Source organism: Rhinatrema bivittatum, chromosome 8 (assembly GCF_901001135.1).
Source record: "Rhinatrema bivittatum chromosome 8, aRhiBiv1.1, whole genome shotgun sequence".
NCBI lineage: Eukaryota > Metazoa > Chordata > Amphibia > Gymnophiona > Rhinatrematidae > Rhinatrema > Rhinatrema bivittatum.
The window spans coordinates 99,589,445-99,608,814 of NC_042622.1; the positions used below are offsets into that span (position 1 = coordinate 99,589,445).

General features: G+C 47.6%; 1 protein-coding gene across 4 annotated transcripts in view; it reads left to right on the top strand.

Moving 5' to 3' along the window:
- CNTRL (centriolin) overlaps nucleotides 1-19,370 on the top strand; it is a 402,596-nt gene that overhangs the window by 198,956 nt on the left and 184,270 nt on the right. For all 4 annotated transcript variants that reach the window (XM_029610804.1, XM_029610805.1, XM_029610806.1 and 1 more), the window contains 2 exons: nucleotides 8,866-9,179; nucleotides 15,893-16,101. In XM_029610804.1, the coding sequence (XP_029466664.1) occupies nucleotides 8,866-9,179; nucleotides 15,893-16,101 (523 nt within the window). The remainder of the gene's footprint in view (nucleotides 1-8,865; nucleotides 9,180-15,892; nucleotides 16,102-19,370) is intronic.

Sequence of the window (19,370 nt, forward strand, 5' to 3'; positions counted from 1 at the left end):
ATTGGCTTTGCTCTCTAGACCTTCAGGATACATATGCTCATAGAGCAATAACCCCTCCGCATCGAAAATACCTCAGATTCTTAGTCAGTTACCGACATTTCCAATACCAAGTGCTACCATTCGGCCTAGCATCAGCACCACGTGTGTTCACAAAATGCCTAGCAGTAGTAGCGGCTTACCTAAGACAACAAATCATCCACGTCTATCCTTATCTAGACGATTGGTTACTCAGAGGTCCATCCAAGAAAGTAGTTCTTCACTCCCTTCATCTTACTCTACAGCTACTACAATCCTTGGGGTTTCTGATAAACTATTCCAAGTCTAATCTCATCCCATCGTGTACCCTCTCTTTTATCTGAGTAGATCTAGACACCATACAGGCCAAAGCGTTTCTCCCAAGGGACCGATTGCATACGTTGTCTACCTTGGCCAAAACAATACAGACTCACCGAACCACAACAGCTCGTCATCTCTTAACCTTACTAGGTCACATGGCATCCACGGTTCATGTTACCCCAATGGCTCATTTAGCCATGAGAGTGACACAGTGAACCTTAAATACCCAGTGGTTCCAGTCATTTCAACATATGTCCCACATTGTCCACATCACCAAACAGCTTAGTCTCTCACTAGCTTGGTGGATTCAGGAGTTCAATCTTCTGATATGACTACCCTTTCAATCTCCAGAACCTCAGATTACATTAACCGATGCCTCCAACCTCAGTTGGGGAGCCCATGTCAACAATCTGCAAACCCAGGGAACCTGGACCGCAGCAGAGTCAAAGCACCAGATAAATTTTCTGGAGCTCAGAGCAATATGATACGCCCTATTTGCTTTCCAGTATTGCCTCTCCAACAAGGTAATCCTAATTCAAACTGACAACCAAGTAGCTTGGAGAAGAGACGGCTGAGGGGGGGATATGATAGAGGTCTTTAAGATCATGAGAGGTCTTGAACGAGTAGAGGTGAATCTGTTATTTACACTTTCGAATAATAGAAGGACCCAGGGGGCATTCCATGAAGTTAGCAATTAGCACATTTAAGACTAATAGGAGAAAATTCTTTTTCACTCAACGCACAATAAAGCTCTGGAATTTGTTGCCAGAGGATGTGGTTAGTGCAGTTAGTGTAGCTTGGTTCAAAAAAGGTTTGGATAAATTCTTGGAGAAGTCCATTAACGGTTATTAATCAAGTTTACTGAGGGAATAGCCACTGTTATTAATTGCATCAGTAGCATGGGATCTTCTTAGTATTTGGGTAATTGCCAGGTTCTTGTGGCCTGGTTTGGCCTCTGTTGGAAACAGGATGCTGGGCTTGATGGACCCTTAGTCTGACCCAGCATGGCAATTTCTTATATTCTTACGTGGTACCTCAACAAACAAGGAGGCACAGGCTCTTACCTGCTATGCCAGGAGGCGGCGCAGATCTGGGCCTGGGCTCTCTCCCATTCCATGCTACTGAGAGCAACCTAACTGGCAGGTGTGGACAATCTAAGCCGGACCTTTCATCCCCACGAATGGTCCTTAAATCCCACTGTAGCAGACAAAATATTCCACCAGTGGGGCCGCCCACACATAGACCTCTTTGCGTCGATTCACAACCACAAAGTAGACAATTTCTACTCTATACACTGCAGCCACCAGACACCACTACGGGATGCCTTTGCACACTCGTGGCCAACGGGTTTTCTATATGCCTACCCTCCACTTCCACTCATCAGCAAGACTCTCGTGAAGTTTCGGCAGGACCGGGGCATAATGATCCTCATAGCCCTTCACTGGCCGCGACAGGTTTGGTTTCCCATCCTACGCGACCTATCAATCCAACAACCAATTCACCTGGGCACAGATCCAACTCTGATAACGCAGAACAACGGGTTGTTGCGTCATCCGAACTTCCACTCCCTGTCTCTGACAGCATGGATGTTGAAGGGTTGATACTACAATCCCTAAATCTTTCAGACACTGTGTCTCATGTACTCATAGCTTCATGAAAGCCTTCTACTAGGAAATCTTATCATTCCAAATGGAAAAGATTTTCCTTGTGGTGCACAACAAAGGAAATAGATCCCTTTTCCTGTCCCACAACAAGATTCCTGGACTACATCTGGCACCTTTCAGAGTCTGGTCTACAAACTTCCTCCATTCGAGTGAATGTCAGCGCCATAGCCGCTTATCATAAAGGCATAGGAGATGCTCCGATCTCGGCGCAATCCCTGGTAGGGCGCTTTATGAGAGGCTTACTCCAACTGAAGCATCCACTGCGACCTCCAGTTCCGGCTTGGGACCTCAATGTGGTACTAGCACGGCTCATGCGACCTCCGTTTGAGCCCCTACCCTCCTGCGACCCACAGCATCTCACTTGGAAAGTGCTCTTCCTACTTGTTTTAACATCGGCCCGCAGAGTAAGTGAACTACAGGTGCTGGTAACACCCACCTTAAAATTTCTTCATGATCGTGTGGTGCTATGCACTCACCCAAAATTTCTACCAAAAGTAGTATCTGATTTCCACTTAAATCAATCCATAATACTACCCACATTTTTTCCAAAACCCCATTCACACCCAGGTGAACGGACTCTGCATTCCCTGGACTGTAAACATGCGCTAGCTTTTTATTTGGAATGCATTGCAGCTCATAGGAAGTGCCACCCAACTGTTTGTCTCCTTCGATAAAACCAAACTGGGAATTCCAGTGGGCAAACAGACCCTGTCCACCTTCTGCTACCAACAAGTAGGCCTTCCGCTACCAGGACACGTGAAAGTGCATTCAGTAAGAGCCATGGCAACGTCAGTAGCGCAACTCCATTCTGTACCTCATGCTGACATCTGCAGAGCTGCCACATGGAGCTCTCTCCACACCTTTTCAGCTCATTATTGTCTCGACAAGGCTGGCACACAGGATTCCATCTTTGGCCAGTCTGTCCTGCATAATTTGTTTCCAGTTTAATGACCCGCTGTGAAACTCAGGCTGCCCTTATACCCAAAACCATCCCTGTTGTGCCTATTGCACATCGTTGGTGCTTTTGGTTCACTTACTCGGGCATCCTGTAGCTCGCTATTTACCCATATGTGAGGACTACCATCCTACTTGTCCTGGGAGAAAGCAGAGTTGCTTACCTGTAACAGGTGTTCTCCCAGGTCAGCAGGATGTTAGTTCTCACGAAGTTGGGTTCGCTTACGTTTGATGATTTTATTTTTCGCTCATACTTTTTGCTACAAACGAGACTAAGGGGGCCCCCTGCTGGAATCAGGGTTGGTGGCATGCTGGGCATGCTCAGTGTGCCAGCCAAAGTTCTAGAAACTTTGACAAAAGTGTTCCGTGATAGGGCTTCATCCGATGATGTCACCCATATGTGAGGACTAACATCTTGCTGTCCTGGGAGAACACCTGTTACAGGTAAGCAATTCTGCTTTCTTGATTCAATTCTCTAGTCATCCAATCAAAAATAAATCTTAGATTTGTCGACAGTATTTTCCCCATGCTGCCTTGAGTCCATCAACCCTCCTGATTGTAGATAGTTCACTATCTTTTCCTTCAGCAGATTCTCCATTTATTTTCCCACCACCGAGGTGAAGCTAACTGTCCTCTAGTTCCCAGCCTCCTCTCTGCTGCCACTCTTGTGAAACAGGACCACTACCACTCTTCTCCAATCCTGAGGCACCGCTACTGTTTCCGGTGATTTATTGAATAGGTCATATAGCGGACCTGCCAGCACATCTCTGAGCTCCCGCAGTATCCAGAGATGAACCTCATCGAGCCCCATGGTCTTGTCTACTTGGTTTACCTATTGAGTCTCTTCTGTAAACAGAGTTTTGTCTACTCCGTTCCCATCTAAGGTCTTGTCAACCAGCAATGGTCCTTTTCCAGGGTCGTCTTTAGTGAACACCAAACTGAAGGATTTGTTTAATATTTCTGCTATTTCTTCGTCTCTCTCCACACAGTGTTCCTAATCACCTTTCAGTTTCATTATACCACTTCGGGCCTCCCTTCTTTGATATATGTGAAAAATGTTTTGTTACCTCTTTAGCAATCCTTTCTTCTGCTTGACCTTTCCCTTTCCTGATTTCTTTCTTTGTCTCTCTGTTTTAACAGTTGTCTTCCTTGTGTTCCTTTTTGTGGGATCCATTATACTTCTTGAACTCTATTCCTTTTGTCCTTATTTTTTGAGCCACCTCCTTAAAGAACCAGATCGGTTTCATTTTCCTCCTACTCTTTTTTTACTTTTCTAACATATAGATTTGTTGCCTTTGTACTAGTTTCATTTGGCCCATTTTTGTTCTACCTCTATTTTCTCCCTATCTTCCAGTTCTTCCTCCAAGTACATCCTTGAATTGGTTCACTTAAATGCTTAAAGCCAACAGCTGTGGAGAAATACTTCTTTTAAGAAAATTCTTCAAAATAATATAAGGTATATCTTGGGGAGAGAGAGAGGCAGCGTGCTATGCAAAGCACCGATACAACACATTCTCTCAAGTGATTTTATTGATAGCAAGACTATATATAGGATTTCTACACTTCTTTCATCCACGTCTAAACTAGATTACATAATTGTCAATTTCTGTGATTGGTTTTCTATTATAAACAAATAATCTGAATGGACATATGGTAATTTGTGCTCTGCTTCCTTCTACTTTTCCTCATCTTTTATGTAAATGCAGTTATCTGTGGCTTGCAATTAGATGGAATGCAAACTGGCCTTGTCTCTCTCCAAAAATGTTCTATAATCGTAAATGGAATGTCAACTGGCCTCATATCTGTTAAAAAGAAATGTTCTATAACCTCGTAGTTTAGCATCTTTCATCTAACTTACAGCGCCTTTTTGTCTAGGAAAACAAGTACAAGGCTGAAGCTATAATGTTCTTAGTACTTTCAAAACTGCTTATAATAAAAAAAAAAAAAAAAATATGTAGAACAAGAATAATGACTTTGTGTGACATGTCAAAAAGTGTTTCACTGCTTCTTCACCACTTTTGTGTCTGTGTTGCGGGCTGTAAGCTCCACAACATCCCTATTTTGACAAAGTCCATATTTGTGAAATTCAAATCTCAGGTCTTTGAGTGGCTTCTCTGTATAATATTGGCAATATTGACCAATACCATCTGATGATCACTGGTGCTCAGATGAGCCCCTAACTGAACATCAGACACATTATCCCCATTAGTGAGCATTCAATCAAGTATTACACCCTCCCTCGTGAGTTCCATTACCTTTTGTTTGAGCAGAAGCCCCTTGAAGTGCATCCACCATCTCTCTACTTTTTGTAGATTACGCAAAAAGGATGTTCCAGTCCACATCCGGCAGATTAAAATATCCAGCGAGCAATGCTTCTCCTTTCTTTTCATCTTTTGATTGTCCTCGATCAGATATCTGTCCAGTTCTTCTGTTTGAATTGGAGGTCTGTAGATCACACCAGTAAAAATGGAACCATCATCTTTTTCTTTTTTTTTTTTTTTTTTAGGACTTATGTCTTTCCATAATGCTTCTTCTCTACCCTTTGTCTCTTGCAATTCAGTTGCTTGACTATTGTTTTTGACATAAAGAGTTACTCCTCCCCCTTTGCTATCTTCTCTGTCCTTCCTTAACAAGTTATAGCCTGGGATGGGATTATATCCTAATCATGAGACTCGGGGAACCATTTCTCCGTAACAGCAACAATGTCCAAGTCCACCTCCACTATTAAGGCCTGCAGGTCTGGGATTTTATTGCTCAGACTGAGTGTTTGTGGTCATAGCTTTCGAGCTGCTCTTCCTAGTTACCTTTTCTGTTTTTTTGAACTGATTGATTTTGTTACTTTCTCTTCCCACTTTCTTTATTGCTTGGGGGTGACATACCAATTTCACTGGCCACCTCCTGCCATCCTTGCGTTGTAATTTAAATACCTGATAATGTATGATCTGAATTTTTTCACTTAGCATCCTCTTTCCTGCCACAGACAAATGTAGGTCATCCTTTCCATATAACCTTTTATTGCTCCATACACAGCCCCAGCCTCCAATGTATCCAAAACCACTTTCCTTACACCAGAGTTTGAGCCAGGAATTGAAATTATCTGTATGGCATAGCCTTTCCTTTTCCATGAACAGCTAATATGTCAGAAAAGGCAATAAGGCAATAGTCTTTGCCATGTGTCTAATCCTCTTCCCTAGCTTTTGGAAATCTTCCTGTACTTCAGAGATACCATTTCTAGCAAGGTCATTAGTCCCCATATAGATTATAACATTGATATTGGAGTCTCTACTTTCTTCTGCGATTGCATTGACTATCAGGTTGGTAGTTCTACTGGCTGAGGATCCTGGAAGGCATTTAACTGTTGCATCCCCAGTGACAGACAAGGAGAGAGAGAGAGAGAGGGGCAAACTTCAATCCCTCTGGAAACCCTCTGGCCCTCACCAGCTCAACAGAGGGAGTGAGCAATCGCTATCACCTCTGGAGCTTCCCCAGTACCTTTCACTGTCTGTTCCTTCTGCTTTAAACTGAAGCAGGCGCTCTTGCTCAAATGAGGGAGGGGAGAATTCATCTGTCACCTTAGGAGACCAGATCCTGTTGAATCAGTCAGTCAACCAGTCAGGGCGAGCCCAAAGCATAGAATGCTGGTCACACATATTACTGGCAGACTGATGTCAGTGAAGAGGTATATACTATGTAAGGAGTGGCATCAGCAATCCTCTTGATCTGTCTTCATCTGCTGGCTGGCAACCATACCCCATTGGTCTGACCTGATGACTGGATGAAGAGGAAAATTGAGGTACCCATCGGTATCTGATTTTACTCTCCCTCCATCCTATGCCTTCAGGATGAAAAAAAAATGTAGTGGGTGTTGAGTAGCCTCTCCCTCATACTCCACAAAATATTTTATAAAATGCAGTATAGGCTGAGCAGCCCAATTTCCAAACCCTGCTACCATCCCTACCTTTAAAAAAAAAAAAAAAAAAAAAAAAAAGTGTTGCCACAAATCTCTACCACCAGTCCAAACCTCTGAACATCCAAAGGTACCCCAGAAGCCCACCTAGAGGGGGAAAGGCTCTTATCTCCTCCCATTAGGCTGAATACTACATGCTGATACAGCTAGTATTAATTATTTACATTACTCTGGAGTGAATCCTTCCCTGTACGTGAGTTCTGAACAGGATTGGAGTGTGCTACATTTAAAAATATCTTGGGGGGGCAAGAGGGAAGGGAGATTGGAGCTCGTCTTGGTTGTCTGGATAACTTTATCCAGCTGGCACTGAATATTGGTGCTGACCAGATAAAATGTAGCCATGTCCCAAGAATATCTCCAGCAGCACCTCTTTGTATCCAGCTAAATTTTATGTAGGTAATGTATTGCCTAGACAAAATGTAGCTGGGAAGCAGGGGGAAATATTCAAATCTGTTTTTTTCTGGCTAACTCCAAATGATAGCTGGACAAACCTTTTGAATATCGACCTCGATGTGCTTGATCCCAGGAAGGAGCGAAGATGGCTTCCATAATTTCTGTGGTCAAAACGATACTGAGAAGACTTTCATCCAGTCCTCTTGTACAGTGATACCTCGGTTCTCGAACATAATTCGTTCCAGGAGGACGGTCGAGAACCAAATTGTTCGAGAACCGAAGCAATGAAACCCAATAGGAAATAATGGAAACTGGATTAATTCGTTCCAAGCCCCAGAAAATGCCTATTTACTGGCCTAATTTGTATATAATATGTATGTCTGCATTACCACTTCTGGCTTTCTTTGGACCCATGTCTAAGGGTTAAATTCAGTGTAAAGCGTGACTCTCTCCACAAAGCGTGACTCTCTCTCTGCACTCACACTGATGACGCAAGCAAGGCGCGCTGGGCCGAATGAACGCCATTCGGCTCAACTCGGCTCATCTCGGAAGTTCGAGTTCCAAATATTTGTTCGGATTCCAAGACAAAAGTTTCTCGAATCTCCTGGTCGAATACCGATTTGGTCGAAAGTCAAGGCGTTCGAGAACCGAGGTATCACTGTATGTTCATGCAGGACCATGTAGGGTAGGAGGCTCTCTAAAAAGGGAAAAGTGAAGTTGGACTGGGAAGGTAAAATGGAATTGGCATCCCAAAGTATAACTGGAGTCAACAATTAGGTAATTGATGACATCACAGTATTGTTTTCTGTGTAAATTATCATCATTCAAATAAGCTGATATTGAGATTGGCTTAGTAGCTCAGTGGCAGTGCTGTGCACAGACATGAGACGGTTTAATTCCCCAGTCTGGCTTCTTCTACTCCTTAGACTAACTGAGGATGCAACGTTCATAGTCCCTGGGAGGACTAGCATCACACAATAGCAACACATAGCGGCTAGACTCTGGGTACACATGCATCAGTTATTGAAGGGAGTCCCAGTCTGTGGCTCCTGGGCTAGATGAGAGGAGAGCCCTGTTGTTGAGAATGAAAGGGTCAAAGAAGCAGGAGAAAACTGATAAGCCAAAAAAATAAAAAAGCCAATTTCATCAAGCAACGTTTGCTCATGTTTTTGGTGATTCAAATATGGTGATATAATTTTAATATTCTTATAATACAAGTAGAAATGACTCTTTAGCTCAGGGGTGGGCAATTCCAGTCCTCGAGGGCCACAAACCTGTCGAGGTTCTAGGATATCCTAATGAATATGCATGACATAGATTTGCATACAACTGAGGCAGAGTGCATGCAAATCTCTCTCATGCATATTCATTAGGGATATCCTGAAAACCAGACTGGTTTGTGGCCCTCGAGGACCGGAAGTGCCCACCCCTGCTTTAGCTGATGACTGAACAATATAATATATTTCTGTTTCTATTTTTTATATTGTTTATTTGATAGAAAGGTGTTGCACATCATTACTGTTGATTTTTTCTTTCTGTTTTTTTTTAAAGATGGAGGTGATGGAGAAGACAGTGGTGGAGTGGTTGATCCGCATGGTCCTTCAGAGTCTTCCTTTGTACCTCCCTTGGGCTCAGTGATTTACACTGTGCTTCCAGATGGTGCTCCTGTACCACAGGGAACTGTGGTTTATGGCCCGCCACCTCCTGTGCCAACCAATGGTAGACCATTTGCCCCTGGAACAGTTATATATGGGCCACCACCTGTTGGCACCCATTTTGTTTACGGTCCCCCTCCAGCTCATTTTTCTATTCCACTCATTCCTGCTGGTGTGCTTCACTGCAATGTACCTGAGCATCATGATTTGGTAAGGTTATATCTGTATAATTACTTGTTTAAATCATATATTTCTGTTCTCCTAGGACAAGCAGGTTGGTAGTCCTCACATGTGGGTGACATCATCTGATGGAGCCTGGCATGGAAAACGTTTGTTAAACTTTTGTCAGACTGAACATGCTCAGCCTGCTGCTATCCGCACGTCCACGCAAGGTCCCCCTTCAGCCTCTTCTTTTCCTCGGTGCAGTAGCCTTTCAATTGGTGGAGCTCCAAATCCTTGAAAGTTTGTCTGTTTTTCGGGGTTTTTCTGTGTCTGGTCCCCCTTCATGTTCGGTTCCTCTGTTCAGTAGGTACCCTAGGCTTTTGTCTTCACTATTCATGGTCGATTCTCAACTCCCACATCGTGGTTCCATTGGTCATCGACCGCACGTGACCTCTCTTTTTCGATGGCGATGTCAGGTTTTCGATGGTGCCCGTGGACCATGTCCATCACGGATCCGCTTGAGGTGTGTATCGTCTGCCTGGTGGCCTCACATGACATCCAGGGGTGTCATTTTGTGTGACCAAATGACCCCCAAAGAGCATCTTGCGCACCTGGATAAAATGGAGAAGCTCTTCGGCTCTCCAAGACCCTCTACTTCGGCTTCAGTTTCCTCCATGCCCAAAGACCGTCTCCAACTCTTCCCCTGGCGGTCCTGCTCTCCAGTACCCCTAAGGACTGGGGAGAGGGAGATTGATCCTCTGTTGTCCTTCCCTCCCCCTAACCTCGGGGTCATCGTCTTCGGCACTGGGGAAAGACCGAGCCCCATACCGGTGCCTGAGCCTCCACCTTCCATGTTTGCACCCCTGCTAGAGTGCCTGGAAGTTCTTCTGGGCATCTTGCCAACGTAACCGGCCCAAAAGGCCTCCGATGCCACCTCGGCCACCACTGCCATCCACCGGAACGATCCCAATTCCCAGGTCCTCCGAGGAAGATGAGACCTTGGGGACCGGGCGAACATGCCCACGATTCCCCAGGCTGCCGCCGGTTCCTATCAACGTACCGCAGCCAATGCTTCCCTCGATACCCGGGGGTCCATCGATGCCGCCGGTGCCCCCATGTCCCTCTGTGCCCTTGAGGCCCAGGCCTACCATCCCTCCTGGTCCCTGCCCTCGGCGTCCAGGCCCTAGCAAGGAGGAGGGTCCCTATGACTTGTGAGGCGATGACTCCTCAGACTCATTCTCCGAGTTCTCCGACGACCCCCTCTCGGAGCCTTCCCTTCCAGAGGAACAGCGTCGATCTCTGCCCAAAGACTTGTCATTTGCCATCCCCTTCCAGCTTCTGTTGGAGGAGGATACCCATCACAAGATGCTGGAGGTCCTCCAGTTCATGGACACTCCAAATGAGATTGTGGCGGTGCCGGTCCATGACATCTTCAAGGAGCTCCTTCTCCATATGTGGGAACATCCGGTGTCTGTTTCCCCGGTGAACAGGAAGGCTGTTGCAACTTACCTGGTTCAACAAGCTGTGGGCTTTGAGCAGCGGCACCTACCCCACCAATCAGCAGTAATAGAGTCCGCGCTTAAAAAGGCTAGACGCTCCCGGACACTTGCCTCTACCTCTCCGGTGCGCGAACATAGGGAGCTCGATGGCATAGGGAGGAAAATGTTCCAGGGTGCTATGCTGGTTGCCCATATTGCGGCCTACCTGCTTTACATGGCCCAATATAACCGCAACCTGTGGAAGCAGGTCCAGGAATTTGCGGAGGACCTTCCCCAGCAACAGCAGGAGTCCCTTGCAGCCATTGCTACGCTGGGGCTGGAGACAGGTAGACATGAAGTCCGGTCTACCTATGATATCTTTGAATCCGCAGCCTGCCTAGCCGCTGGAGGCATCGGCACCAGATGGCTGGCTTGGCTCCAGGCCTCCGGTCTCCAGCCAGAGGATCAGCATAGGCTTGCGGACTTCCCCAGTACAGGCGAGAACCTGTTTGAGGATAAGATGAAAGAGGTCATGGCGTAGCTGAAAGTTCAGCATGATACTTTTCAGCAACTCTCTGCCAGTCCCTCTGAAGGCCCTTCCACCCCAGGACGTCCTCCAGGCCGGGCTCTCGCAAGCCCTTCTACCAGCCGAGGAGATACTTTTCTTGAGCTGCCCGTGCCCGCCCACCTCAGTCCAGCCCTAGAAGTCGTGGCCGGCAGCAATGAGTTCAGAGGGCCCAACCAGCCCCCCAAAAGGCCCCGTCCCCCAACGTATGACTGGCGGTGAGGGGGCACGAGCCAGACGCCGGTTCCCCTAGCGATTGATCCCCCAGTGTGTGGCAGGCTTCTTTGCTTCGCCCACCATTGGGAAGCAATCACTTCGGACCGTTGGGTCCTCTCCATTGTCCACCAGGACTACCGCCTGAATTTCAGCAGGCTCCCGGAGACCATTCCCCATGTCCATTGTGGGGTTCGCCCACCCATCAAGTCGTACTTCAATCAGAACTTTTCGCTCTCCTAGCGGCGAACGCGGTGGAGCCGGTTCCCCGTGAGCAGTGGGGCCACAGTTTCTATTCAAGGTACTTCCTCATTCCGAGGAGCAATGGCAGCTTACGCCCCATCCTCAACCTCAGGGCTTTAAACCGATTTCTCTTTAGAGAAAAATTCAAGATGGTCTCTCTGGGCACGCTGATCCCACTCCTCCGAGGGACCGGCTCTGCTCCCTCGACTTAAAGGAGGCTTATGCCCATATTGCAGTTGTCCCCAACCACAGGAAGTACCTCCGCTTTCTGGTGGGGACAGCACATTTTTAGTACAAAGTGCTGCCCTTTGGGCTGGTTTCAGCCCACGTGTCTTCACAAAGGTTTTGGCAGTGGTGGCTGCCTACCTCAGGGGTCACTCGATCCATGTCTTTCCATATCTGGACGACTGGCTGATCTGAAGCAATTCCCACTCCGGGGCCTTAAATGCTCTGGCCTTGATGGTTCAGATCTTACAGACATTGGGATTCGTTATCAACTTCCCCAAGTCACATCTCACTCCATCTCCACGGCTAGACTTCATCAGCGCCAGGTTGATACGGCACAAGCAAAAGCTTTCCTGCCCAAAGATTGAGCAGTTGCCCTCTCTTCGCTGGCCACCCTCATTCGCAGCAGAAAGAGGGTGCCAGCCCGTCTGCTGCTCTGCCTGCTGGACCATATGGCGGCCTCTGTTCACGTGACCCCCTTGACCCGCCTCCGCATGAGGGACCCCCAGTGGATCTTGCGGTCCCAGTGGCGACAGGCATCCCAGAATCTGGATGCGCTGGTGATGGTCACGGATCCTCTTCGCCTCTCCCTCACCTGGTGGGAAGCCCTGCCCAATCTGGAATCTGGTCTCCCATTTCAGCCAGCGCCGCCCCAGATGACCCTCACCACCGATGCCTCACCTCAGGGGTGGGGGGTCTACACAGACGGCCTGCATACTCAGGGCCTTTGGACTGTGGCCGAGGCCCGCTGCCAGATAAACTTCCTGGAGTCGCGGACGATCCAGTACACTTTGTGGGCCTTCCAGGACAGGCTGTCATCCAAGGTCATCCTTATCAGAACGGACATCCAGGTGACGATGTGGTACATCAACAAGCAGGGTGGCACAGGCTCTTTCCCCCCCCCCGCCAGGAAGCGATACAGATCTGGGACTGGGCCCTCTCCAGAGGGATGTATGTACGGTCCACTACCTGCCGGGCCACCTGAACATGCTGGCGGACCATCTAAGCCGGTCCTTTCAGCCACATGAATGATCCCTGCACCTGGCGGTGACAACAGACTTATTCCATCGCTGAGGCACACTGGACATGGTCCTGTTTGTCTCTCCCCACAATCACAAGGTGAGCATGTTTTGCTCCTTGATTCCGGGAAAGGACCATACAGCTTGCGACGCGTTCTCCCTTTACTGGGGACACAGTCTCATTTATGAGTACCCCCCTATTCCGCTCCTGTCGAGGATTCTGACAAAACTGCAAGAGGATGGGGGGAACCATGATCCTGGTGGCACCCTCCTGGCCAAGGCAGGTGTGGTTTCTTCTGCTCCAGGACCCTATCCATAAGCGTACCGGTTCTGATGGGGATGGCTCCCGACCTCCTATCGCAGATCCAGGGCACTCTGCACCACCCAAACCTCCAGGCCCTGGCCCTCACGGAATGGATGTCAAGCGCATGATCCTCCAGCCCTTACAGCACTTGGATGATGTCTCCAGGGTCTTGATTGAATCCCGGAAACCTTCCACCCGGAAATCTTACAACTCGAATTGGAAGCGTTTCTCCACCTGGTGGGGCAGCCACAGACTGGACCCCTTCTCCTGCCACTCCCCCGCCTGCTGTATTATCTTTGGCACTTGTCCGAGTCTGGCGTCCAAACCAGCTCAGTCCAAGTACACTTCAGCGCCCTCAGTGCCTACCACCAGGGTGTCGCCGGGGCTTCCATTTCAATCCAGCCACTGGTCGGGCGTTTCATGCAGGGCCTAGTTCAACTGAAGCCCCCGCTTCGCCCACCAGCGACTCCGTGATATCTCATTGTTGTCTTGGCAAGGCTCATGCGGCATCCGTTCGAGTCTCTCAAATCCTGTGATCTGAAGTTCCTCACTTGGAAAGTTATGTTCCTGGTGGCAATTATTTCCGCTCGCAGGGTCAGTAAGGTCCAGGCCCTGGTTACGTACACTCCCTACATGAAATTCTTTAATGATCATGTAGTGCTGTGCACGCATCCAAAATTTCTGCCAAAGATGGTGACTGCTTTCCACATCAACCAGTCAATCATCCTTCCCATGTTCTTCCCATGGCCTCATTCTCACCCAGGGGAATGTGCTCTCCACACCCTGGACTGCAAGTGGGCGCTCGCTTTCTACTTGGACCGTACAGTGAGCCATAGATAGACCACCCAGCTCTTTGTGTCTGTTTTCACTGGAAATTCATCCAAAATGGCCACTGGGCCTAACACGCCAGCTGACTGCCACATGTCCTCTCCTCCTGATGCTGCCAATAGCTGTAGTGTCTCCGAGGAACATAAAGGAGGATCCTGTGGCCTGCGATGGAGCACTCCTTTGGACACTGCACGCTGTGGAAGCAAGCCAAATAAAGCAGCTACACACAGGCCTTCCATCGGTGCACACAGTTGAGCCTGTCAATGCCATTCCCCTGCAATTGCTACTCGGGTGCACCGGGGCCTCACTCCCACCTGAGATTGAGCAAGCCAACCCTGTTACAGGTTCAGACCATGCACACTGGTATCCTACCCAGGGACTCTGACCTGGGGGGTTTGTCCCATATAAACACACGCAATTACTGAAATTATACCTGGGGGGCTTGAACCCAGGAGCTTATCCCCTACACAAATAGCCACATGCAATTAGTGGGATTATACCTGGGGGCTTGAACCCAGTAGATTATTCCCTACACAAGTACTCTTATTTTATTCCATGTTCTTTGTTCCATGTAATGCTCTTAGGCAAGTTGAATTGTTTCACTGTAAACCGGTTTGATTTGCATCCAATGCAAGAAGATCGGTATATAAAAAACCAAAAATAAATAAAATAAATACACAAAGAGCCACACACAAACTTTGATTCAGTACATCATGGTTCCAGGTATTTAGGAAAGTGAGTTTATTTGAGCAATAGGAGAATAGAACAAATAAAATCATAATACACAGAAGAAGTAATGGTAAATATTAATTGCTACATAGATATACATAGATATAAAAAACTTACATTTCCTAAGGATCAGCCATACCATCATGTCCAGTGCTCACTCTCCCTTCTCTTTCTCGCTGTCTCTTCCTGTACACTACAAAACGCTTGTGGAAGCAGCAATGTTCCTTCCCTCTGAGTTCTTATCAAATTTCAGACACAGCTGTCTGGCCTTCACTTTCTCTCTTAGGCTTTAGTATAAGTTAATTGCAAAAAATGAATCCAACAAACCCCCACCAAAACAAACTGGCAAGTTTATTGGTTCTGTCTGTGCTGTTTTGGCTCCTCCATCACTGTGTCCCTCAGTTTCTTCTTTTGGTTTTTTGTTGTTGTTTTTTAAGAAAACTTTATTGCTAGCAGCTGAGGTGGGGGGTGGGGAAGGGAAAAGAGGGGGATGGAGAGTCGCAGCCCAAACCTTCCTCTCAGGGAAATCTGCTTTCTCTGACTTTTTATTTTTGTTTGCTTTTGGGCTAAATCCCCTCCGCCTTCCAAGCTCAACCAAAGTCCTATCTTGGACTGGGAGCTGGCAAACACAAGCTCGCACTTCTGATTGTAGCCAGTGGCCTGCTGCAGTGTTTGATCCTGGATCCAGCGTTGTCCAGTTGCACTATCCATCCTATCATCTGCTGGCGGCAGAAAATATTGGATTCCTGCTACATGGCACTTACACCTAAGTAGTGGCAATGCTGTCACATGAAGGAAATCACTGTAGTCTACCTCCTGCTGCTAGGGGGAAACAACCCATCTGTATGGGACTGGTCTGGTGTAGCAGGATGAGATAGAAATTCCATTACATTGTAAATAGATTTTACACATGTAAGTGCACTTTGTTTGTAAATGGGCTTTTGAAAATTGCTATGATAGTATGTTTCATGCGTAACTCCTTTGAAAATTACCTTCTTAGGTTTGCCTAAGATCTGTGTCTCCAGACTGAGTATTTAACTGTCCATAAATGACTCATCCATCAGGTTAGGGGATTTAAGAAAATGGCAGTTAAAAAAAAAAAAAAAAAGACATCACCTTTTTCTTATGGCTTGTATCAACTCATTCCTTCTACTCAGGAAAATGAGATCTCTCGACTGGAAGATATTGTAGATCATTTAAGGTCTCGGAGACTTGAAGAGAAGTGGTCAGAGATACCAGAGCAAGAAAATCAAAGAGCACGAGAGAAATTACAGAAAAACATGCAGGATCTTTTACTTGAGAAGGCAGAACTAGAGCATGAGGTAGAAGAGCTACGCAGGACAGCGCAAAAACGTGGTAAACGCAAGTAAGATCTGCTTTCTAAAATACTAATACCAGGAAATTGTGAAGCTATGAGGTAATTATTCAGCCGCAGGCAAAACGGGTAAATTAGCCGGACAACTTCTTCCTGTCTTAAACTGGTACAGTATTGGCACTGAATATACCTGGGTAACCCAGCCAGATAACTTTTATCTGGCTAACTTTAGGATTGCTTCATGGCAAGATTAAAGTTATGATAATTTAACTGGATAACATTGAATATAAATGCTATCCAGATAATTTTGCTCTGCTCCAAAACGCTGTAACAAACCCATGACTTTTCTGGCTAACAATTTCACCAGATAAGTCAAAAGCTGTTTCCCTGTACGTTCCCGGATCAGTCCAGACTGCTGGGTTATGCCTCCCTTCCAGCAGATGGAGTCAGAGAAAAAGCTAAAAAGCACCACCTGATAACCCGGTGTGCCACCTGCGATCCTTCAGTATTTCTCTGACTCCAGTAGATGAAGGATGATATAACCTGTGGTCCTGTTGCTTTACAAAATGTTTGATTCTTAAATAAGTTTGAAGGGTTTTTTCACCCTTGGGTGCCTCTGACTAGATCAACTTTTAGTAGGTAGCTTAGTTTAAAAAAAAAAAAAAAAGGGAAGTACAAGGAGTACAGATTCTCCCTAAGGGGGACGGTCTCATTGTCAGCAGGCACGGCAGAGGCTTTGGGCTCTCCAACCTCAATACCTGGAGAATATTTGACAAGCCCATTGAGTAGGGGGGATTTACTGGAGGGCTGTCCCTCCCCCCTACATAGCTCCAGAGACGCTTCATTCCTCTGCTGAGAGCTGATATTCAATAAGTGAACCCAGGGATGTTTCATTCCCCTGGTTAATCGGTTCGTTTAAAAAAAACAAACAAAAAACAGTAAAGAATCAGATTTGAGCCAAGTTAGCCTGCTTATTCTCCCGGGTCTCCAGACGGGGTGATTTCTATTACCCACCTGTTTTTCCCCCTGCAGCATGACTTACCATGCCGTGGGGATCACGGGGATCAGCCTGTGGAGAGCCAGCAGCACGCTCTCCTGTGAGGGCCTATGCTCATGCTGCATTCCCAGGGGTGAAGGCCCTTCACAATTGCCTGTAGCAGGCAAACGATTGTCTCTCCCGCGGCTGCGAGGATTAAGTAAAACTCAGCTGATTCAGAAAAAACAGCCGGCCACGTCCCCGATAAACGCGAGAACAGCGGGCATTTTGGATAGCTCGGGCTCTGATAAGTACAGGGCTCCGGAGGAGGGTATTTCCCACTGCCCCCTAACTGAAGCCCTGAAAGGCCTCTAAGGGCGGGAATTGATCCTCCGTCGTCCTCTTCCTTTCCTCGGGGGGGGGGGGGGGGTATCTTAAAGAGACAGCACCCCTTTTCTTCACAATTTGTATTGTTACTGCATAAGGCTTATATGGAGGCAGAGGCTGATTTGAATCTGCAGGATGCTCCTCCAGCAAAGATTTCCAGGCCTGTTGAAGATCAGGAGGCTCCTAGGGCCCGGGTACCCCGTCCAGCTCCGGACGCAGTGGTTGCACCGCCCTTTCCCCCTCCTAATCCTATGCCCCAAAGCCCTCTCTTTGCAAACCCGGGCGATGACATTGACAGTCCTCCGATTACTTCGCAGGGAGAAACTAGATCCTCTGATCCCTCATGTGCTTGCGGAACTCGATATCCCAGCACCGCAGCCTGTGGCGGAGCCTTCCCCGGGGGATCCTGTTTTGTCCGGTCTTCGTGCTCCTCCTAGAACTTTTCCCTTTCATCTGAGTCTCTTTCAACTCATGTCCCAGGAGTGGGACGCCCCTTAAGCCAGTCTGCGGGTTAGTAGGACCATGGAGAAGCTGTCTGCAGTAGTCTCATGCAGCGAGCTACACTTAGATGGGTACAGCAGTTGCTTACGGCTCAGGAGCTTCCCCCGGCTGAGGCAGAAAAGGTGGAGCGAATGGAAGCAGCGGTAGCTTACACGGCGGATGCCCTGTATGATCTCCTACATACCTCCTCACGCACGATGTCCTCGGCAGTGTCAGCAAGGAGGCTTCTTTGGCTCCGCAGTTGGTCGGCTGACGTCTCTTCCAAGTCTCAGCTATGGTCCTTCCCGTTTAAAGGAAAACTGTTATTCGGGGATGATCTGGAACATCTCATTAAGGACTTGGGGGATAATAAGGTTTACAAACTTCCTGAGAACAAACCCAGGTACTCTCGCCCCTACGGTTCTTTTAGGGGGTCGTTTTCGGGGGCAATGTCTGTTTCGGTCAAGTAGAGCCCCGTCCTTTCCTCCTCGTCAGGCATCGTCGAGATCCCAGGCTTGGGCACATTCCTTTTGCAGTAGACGGACTCATTGTGACGGCGCCTCCCAAGGATTTTCAGCTACCAAGTCTACCCAATGAAGGTGCACTGACCCATTCCTCCTTCCCGGGTTTGGAGGTCGCCTCTTGCTGTTTTGCAAGGAATGGGTCAAGATCAAGACGGATAAGTGGGTTTTAAGCATTATAGAACACTATTACGCTTTAGATTTTGCTCGCTCGCTATGGGATCTTTTCTTGGTGTCTCCTTGCGGGTCTCGAACAAAACAGGTGGTACTCAGACCCTGTCTCGTTTGAAGGCTCTTGGAGCAATCGTACCGGTTCCGCCGGTCGAACGTTGAACCGGCAGATATTCCATCTACTTTGTGGTCCCCAAGAAGGAGGGCTTCTTCTGTCCGATTCTAGAATTAAAGAAGCTCAACAGGGCACTTCGGGTACCTCGCTTTCGCATGGAGACCTTGAGATCCGTCATTGCGGCTGTCCACAAAGCTGAATTTTTAGCCTCTTTGGATCTGACAGATGCTTATCTCCGCTACAAGAGCATCATCAAAGGTTTCTCAGGTTCATGATCTTGGGCGACCATTACCAGTTTCAAGCGTTCCCGCGTTTTCACCAATGTCATGGTGGTGATGGCAGTGGCCCTCCGGCGGGAATGGATCCTAGTTCATTCCTACTTGGACGACTGGCTCATTCGGGCAAAGTTGGAAGACCTGTGCAAGGCGGTGGTTCAGTCGATTTTGCATAGTCTTCAGTTGCTCGGATGGGTTGTCAATTTTTCCAAGAGCCAGCTGGTTACCGTCCCAGGTGTTGGAATTCCTGGGAGCCTGTTTCGACACAATGATGGGCAAAGTGTTCCTTCCACGGGAAAGGATGGACAAGTTGATGACTCAGGTTCGCCATCTGTTGGCCCTCCCTTTACCCAAGGTCTCGGACTATTTGCAAGTTCTTGGATCTATGGCATCTT